This window comes from Sitophilus oryzae, unplaced genomic scaffold, assembly GCF_002938485.1.
Source record: "Sitophilus oryzae breed Bouriz unplaced genomic scaffold, Soryzae_2.0 scaffold_863_pilon_pilon, whole genome shotgun sequence".
Taxonomy (NCBI): domain Eukaryota; kingdom Metazoa; phylum Arthropoda; class Insecta; order Coleoptera; family Curculionidae; genus Sitophilus; species Sitophilus oryzae.
Window position 1 is genome coordinate 2,385,414 of NW_022147487.1, and position 7,075 is coordinate 2,392,488.

General features: G+C 31.8%; 2 protein-coding genes across 2 annotated transcripts; both read left to right on the top strand.

Annotated features, from left to right (window-relative positions):
• The first annotated feature begins 1,720 nt into the window (after positions 1-1,720).
• On the top strand, positions 1,721-2,116 carry LOC115890372 (jerky protein homolog). Its single transcript, XM_030910578.1, has one exon. The coding sequence runs from the start codon at positions 1,721-1,723 to the stop codon at positions 2,114-2,116; it is 396 nt and encodes a 131-aa protein (XP_030766438.1).
• Position 2,117: 1 nt separating this feature from the next.
• LOC115890376 (jerky protein homolog-like) lies at positions 2,118-2,475 on the top strand. Its single transcript, XM_030910581.1, has 2 exons — positions 2,118-2,324; positions 2,381-2,475. The coding sequence occupies exons 1-2, from the start codon at positions 2,118-2,120 to the stop codon at positions 2,459-2,461; spliced, it is 288 nt and encodes a 95-aa protein (XP_030766441.1). The 3' UTR covers positions 2,462-2,475.
• The last annotated feature ends 4,600 nt before the right edge of the window (positions 2,476-7,075 follow it).

Below are 7,075 nucleotides of genomic sequence, written 5' to 3' on the forward strand. Positions count from 1 at the left end.
TTCCTCTAATTTCAATTAATCATTAAGAACTTCAAAATAAGTGGTAGTCGAGCATCCTTCAGAACCTCAAAATTAGTGGAATAAATTAGAGGTTACAATTAGTGTAGAAGTCTATTCTTCTAATTTTAATGAAGTCAAAGAACGTCAAAATTAGTGGTAGTTAAGCTTCCTTCAGAACTTAGTGGAATAAATTAGCGTAGAAGAATGTTTCTCTAATTTCAATTAATCATTCTGAACATCATAGTTAGTGGTAGTTAAGCTTCATTCAGAATCTAAAAATTAGTGGATTAAATTAGTGGTTTCAATTAGTATAAAAGTATGTTTCTCTAATTTTAATTAATCATTCCGAACTTCAAAATTAGTGATAGTTGAGCTTCATTCAGAACCTCAAAATTAGTGGAATAAATTAGTGGTTTCAATTAACGTAGTAGTTTGTTCCTGTAATTTTGATGTCAGCATTCAGAACGCCGAAATTAGTGGTAGTAATATTCATTTAGTAGAAAAAGTTACCAAACTTTTAACTTTTACCACTAATTATTCTTCAAAATTTGCGAGAAATGTCATTTTGGCCTTGATGACCATCCACGAAGAGAAATTGCGGTTTATTATTTTATAAATTAATTATTAGGTGTTCTATATGGCTACAACTGACTACCGCAAGCTGTTGCTAGGATGTTTTATTAACTTTAATTGTATTTTTTAGACCTGTGAATGATCGTAAATTCTTAAGTAAAATTTCTAATTGACACTACTAATTTATTCCACTAATTGTGAACTTTTGAACGAAGCTTATGGTTTTATAACTATATTTTAGTGCAACGCCTCAAACAGATATTTTTAATTCATATTAATTATTAGCAAGCATAGGTTAAAAATATAGAAAAGTATTTTTCACATAATTAGAGAATCTCTTATGGTTTAATAAACCTTTTTACTAAAAAAATCCCAAAGGTGAAAATTCTATCCCTTCCAAAGTTACATTTAATCCTCTTACTGTTGGAATGTTACTCTCCCATTGGATTAGTTTGGTGAGAAATGAGAAATATTAATCAATACAACAGGAAAAAATTGGTTTTCAGGTTGGATTGGGAAGGAAGACGAAAATTTCTTTAGTTATTGTAACAACGTACTGTAAAGGAATATAAATTTCTGTCATTTATTTGGTGGTGTTAAATAATCAGTTTTGAAATATGAAATATGTTTGAATGTGTTGCTTCGCTTCGGAATATATTTCTTAATTTCTTATTCAACAAGAAATCGCGTTTTATTTTAAGTGAAACCATTGAAAAATATGTAAATAAAATTTATTTAATTGGTCTGAAATGTAATAGAATGTAAAAAAATAGGTGTAGATTGTATAGAAAAGGGGGAAATCAACCCCTTATAAAAAATGTCTATTCCTATGTGGCGGATTCATCTCTCCAAAAAAATCCTTTATGGGTATTTCGCCACTGCACTGCACGAAAATATTGCTTGTCAGAAGTTATGTTTACAGTTATACAAATTTGCCTAACAAAGAAAAAAATGCTTGACGTTTCGGAAAGTTTATCTCTTACCGTCAAAAAAATACAATGAATAAAGAAGAAACTATTTAAATTCAACTATTCGAGAACATTTTACTTTTTTAAAACCGATACGTCTACAAGAAACCGTTGACGTTCTGTTAAAATGACATTATATCAAGGTGTTTACCTTGCAATGCATTAAAACCAACCCAAAAATGCACACTAAGAAGGCTGAATTGCCGGAATTGGAGATCCGACTTTATAGATGGTTTCTTGCTCAACGTGAGAGGAATATGCCAGTTTCAGGTGACTTGATACGGCAAAAAGCGTTAAGTTTGAGTGTGAGTTTAAGTGTTGCTGGTTTTAAAGCAAGTGATGGTTGGCTACAGCATTTCAAACAACGTCACGGAGTAAGGTTATTGAAGATAAGTGGAGAAAAACTTTCAAGCCAGCCCGAACTCATCGACCCGTTTAAAGCAAGATTAAGGAGAGTGATTCAAGAGCACAATTTGAATGAGCACCAGCTGTACAACGCTGACGAGACTGGATTATACTGGCAGTTGCTACCGGATAAAACTTATGTTGCTTTAGCTGAAAAAAACAGCTCCTGAAATGAAGCTTGCTAAACAACGAATCGCGTTTTTGGGTTGTACAAACGCTTCATGCTTACACAAAATCAAACCATTAGTCATAGGAAAAGCCAAAAATCTCAGATCCTTCAAGAACTTCAACAATCCCCTCGTTTATAGAAACAGTAAAAATGCATGGATGACAGGTGAATTGTTCAAAAACTGTTTTTTCCAGCAGTTTGTTCCTGAGGTAAGCTTGAACTACCATTCACATAGGTGCATAATCTGACTAGCTGTTGATTTCAGGTTAAGAGTTTTTTGAAAATTCAAAATCTTCCAGAAAAAGCTGTTACTTCTGGACAATGCACCGTCTCATCCACCGGCTGAGGAATTGAGAACTAATGATGGAAATATTTTTGTGATGTTTATGCCGCCAAATGTACCGCCTCTGATCCAACCCATGGACCAAAATGTACTCAGACTCATCAAACTTCATTATAGAAACAGTTTACTTAGTTCTATTGTGGCTGGGAATGATTCAGTCGGAATCGCCCTTAAGAAAATTACATTAAGGGACGCAATTATACATTTAGCAGCTGCATGGGATAAGTTAAGTCCTCAAGTTATCTCTAAATGCTGGCATAATATTATTGCAGATGTCAATGTAGAAGCTGATCAAGGACAACTGTATGAAGACGACTGACCCCTCTCTGTTTTACAACAAAGGCTAAACCAAAATAAGGTTGTTGACATTGCTCTTGAGGACGCAATCGCCCTCCTTCAAGCAATAGAGCCTGTAAGTTTTAAATTTAAATGCCTAGATTAACTTATGTACAGGGTTTCTTCGAATGCATGAATGTAAATGTTCTGTTTGTTTTTAAAATTACAGATCGAATACACACCTCAAGACGTAGAGGAATGGAACAAAGATACAGTTTCAACTGAAGATAAAGTAGATGAGTGTAACGATGGCAATGAATCCGAAGGAAGTGATTGTGACATCCTCCCAGAGTCAGGGACTAGAGTACCACATTGTGAAGCAGTTAAGGCTTTAGAGGTTACAATAGAATGGGCTCAACAGAACGCGTCTAATATAAGATAAGTGAAATCATAACTCTAAAAAAAATGCATGAAAAAGCTGTTTTAGCTATAACCTGTCTATTAAGCAAAAACAATCCAAAATCACTTCATATTTTTGTGCAAAGGATTTGAATTAAATGTACTATTCTCAAAATAATAAAAACTGTATGCAGTTTGACTATGTTTTTTAATATTTTTGCGACCTTCATTAGTATGAACAGTTTCCGCAATATGAACACATCAGGATTTTTCGTGTTCATATTAGCGAGCTTGTACTGTATTTGATTTTGTAGATTTTCTTGCAGTGCAGTGGCGAAATACCCATAAATAGATATTTTTTAATTATTATTAATTATTATTTAATTATTATTTTTTAATTATTTATTATCAATAACCAGTTATATCCAACAATTATCAATTAATAATCGATTTAAGTTTGATCGAAGATGTTAACTTTTAGTTCGTTATAGTTTTATAAATCTTTGTTTAGAGCATATTTTTCAAAGTTAATAGTGATTGTTTTAAATAACTATTTGTATTTTCTTAAATATTCCTCAATAAAACGAATAAAAATCATATTTAGATTCCATTGAAAACTGCATTTTTAAATTATTTTGTAACTCATTTTATTCATTTGTATTAGCAAACTTAAAAAATAATTTTTTAAAGTAAACAAAATAAATTGAAAATTGTGACGATTTTTCTGTCGTTACCCAAATAGAATGAAAAAAAAATCCGTTGCTCAGGGTTAGAGGAAAGCTGGGTTCGTAGGTAAGGCTTCTGACTCACAGTGCCTTTTTAATGTTGTTAAAAATAAAAAAATGATAATATATAGGCTGCAGAGATTTTAATATTGATGTTAAGAATTCAAATAGGTATGGTCAAAGACAGTGAAAAGGGCGCCACTTACTTTGTTTATGAGAGTGGTAAAGTAAGAAACCAAAAAGAAAAATACGATATCACAACACAGCTAAAATAAAGTAATCAACAGCATTAAGGGTCTATTATGTTTATAAGGAATAAAAGTCAGAAATAACTATCCTACATTAAACATTTATTGAAAACGAACACAAGTATCATCAATTAGTCACAGTGATCCCAATAAAACCGCAAGTTATTTTAAATAGATTCGAATTTAGTAACTGTATTCTTTGGACTAAGTAAGCTGCTTAATATAAAAACAGGTGAAATTTATGTATCTCTCAATACGATGATGTTTCGAAACATGTCGTGTACAAAAACATTTAAAATGAATACGTGTTAATAATTTTCATATAAAATATCATAGCTAAGTAAGAGTGTACTGTACGAATCAAATTATAACTTATAACGTTAAATAAAAAATAATTTTGACTACAATATGTGGGATAAATAGTGATAATTTACCATGTTATTAAATATGTTGTCTCAAAAATTATAAAATAAAAGCGTACCTTGTGTATCAAACTTAAGACTTATCTGTATATAGTTTCTTATGATGTAAACAGGTAGGTAGGTATTCTCCAGACTAACAGAAGTGGATGCAGATGACTATGGCAGGAGAAGTCTTTGATATCAGCCAAAAGAACGATTGTAATGTCAGGAACACTGTCTTAAGGTCTGCATAGGTCCATACAAAATGAAAGTGGGTGAAACATACAATAATTACTGCATTATTACTGCATACCATGTGGTAATTACTGAGTACCATGTGGTAGTTACTGAGTACCATGTGGTAGTTACTCTATAAATAAAAAATAGTTCTCAGGACAGATACTCAATAAAAAAAAACAACTTACGGTCTGAAAATCAGCTTTACATAAATAAATTGTACTGAAGCTGTGGTTGGTTCCTTGTGAAACATCGTTGAAATATTAGTATTTTAATAAAGCACGCTTTTAGATGTTTCAAAAAACTTTTAATAAGAGTAACTTTAACTCTACATATATTAGTAAGTGTAGTTAGACGATTAGTTCTTAAAAAACTCTTGAAAAAGGCCTAACAAGCCGAAACATATATGTAGAGTTAAAGTTACTCTTATTAAAAGTTTTTTGAAACATCTAAAAGCGTGCTTTATTAAAATACTAATATTACATAAATATATTCAAACCATATGCCGATCCAAACCAGTAATTAAATACTCAAATAAACGAAATAAAAAAACGGAAATAACTGAAATAGAATTTAGTTAGATAGGGCTATATAAAATGGCGGATAAACTTACGGTGATCATTCCAAGAAGAAACCAAACAAATACGATCTATACTCTGGATTGCATACTTTACAAGGTTTTCAAATTTCCAAATCGGATACCCATGCAATGGAAATCGAAAAGTGGATTCAGAGTGCTTTTCACTGGAAAATTTGTCGGACGCCGAAACACGCGTCTTCTTCAGATCCAAATTCTCAGAAAAAAATAAGACCTTCTCAGTTTCAGAATCGAAGCCAAAAAACCCTTTTCACCACAGACAAAATGAGAGAGAGAAAAGTGATATCATATGATCGAAATAATTAGAACAGAAAATCGCAATCCACAGCGAAGTGAGATTCGGACAAGTGAAATGCAATTAAGGAAGTTTGGCATATAGCGAATAGATGGCGCTAATAAACAAGACAAGTGAACTGTAATAAATGAAGTTTGACATCTAGCGAATAGATGCGCTAATAAAAATTAAATATCGAGACAAGAGAGCTGTAACAAATGGAGTTTGGTATCTTTGGCATCTAGCAAATAGATGGCGCCAATACTAAGAAATTTAAATAAAAATAGATTTTTAAATTCAATTTTATTAAAGGAAATAAAAAATGCTACAAAATATTTAGTTTTTTTGTATCGTATCTTAATAATTATTATGGAAGCTATCTGAAAACTTAAATCGATTATTAATTGATAGTTGGTTATTGATAATAAACCAGTTGTTGATAATAAACCAGTGGCGGTTATTGATAATAAACCAGTGGCGTCGTAAGTACCTAAAAAAATAATAATAAAAATGTCTTATTTTAATAAAACACTCTGTATCAATGTTTATCAAAATTAGAACTTAAGTATCTTGGGTAAGGAAGATTCAATATAATTTATCAGATTTGAAATAAATACTGTCCTAAGGGTAGTTTACTCTTGACTCGAAAAATATCAAACCCCATTAAAATGTACGTCTATGAGGTATCGCATTTCTTACCCTGGGCAAAATATAGGTCTTATAGCCATACAGCCTCCTGCCAAAAATGAAAAAGATCGCTCAACAAACAACCAAGATATTGGCTTGTATCCATCTTAAGTGGGACACCCTGTATATTCCTCTACTATTTCCTGTGTTATTGTGTTATTTATTCGAATGTCTTCGATTTTACTTATTCGTTTTTTAATCTACCACGTACTTGATAGAGAAAAACCGATCTAAAAGAATACATTTGATGGTACTTGCCGTTCATCTATGTTAAAAAATGCACGCAAACGTCAACAATGCAAGAGATACGTCCGTTTGAATCGGGAGTCTCTGCTATCTATCGACGGTCAATTTGAATTTTATCGAAGAAACAGAGGCAGGCAGTCCTTCATGTCGTTAGCATCTATTATTCGCTTGTTTTCTAAGATGTCAGACAAGGAACGAACAGTGTATAGCATTTTTTCTTGTATATCTTCAGGTTAGAAGTAGGGATGTGCAATAGTTTCAGTAATATCGATACAGTATAGTTCAATACTAAAAGTCCTCGTCTTAGTGATAAGCTTAGCTAAAAATCAAGAAAGGGAGTTCTTGTGGGTTTGCAGAATAAATATCTATTCAAGATTCAACGATTATTGAATACCTGAATCGAAAATAAAAATGAGCTTGGTTTGCATTACATTAAATATAAGAGGCGGGGCTGAAAAATAATCGGCCTAGGTAAGAAAACACAACTTTTTTCAGCAAAACTCAATTTATTTCTCAACGTAGTCCC

Coding starts and splice junctions, on each gene's coding strand:
- LOC115890372 (XM_030910578.1), top strand. CDS start 1,721: ATGCACACTAAGAAGGCTGAATTGCCGGAATTGGAGATCCGACTTTAT.
- LOC115890376 (XM_030910581.1), top strand. CDS start 2,118: ATGAAGCTTGCTAAACAACGAATCGCGTTTTTGGGTTGTACAAACGCT. Junction 2,325..2,380: donor TCCAGCAGTTTGTTCCTGAG/GTAAGCTTGAAC, acceptor TGTTGATTTCAG/GTTAAGAGTTTTTTGAAAAT.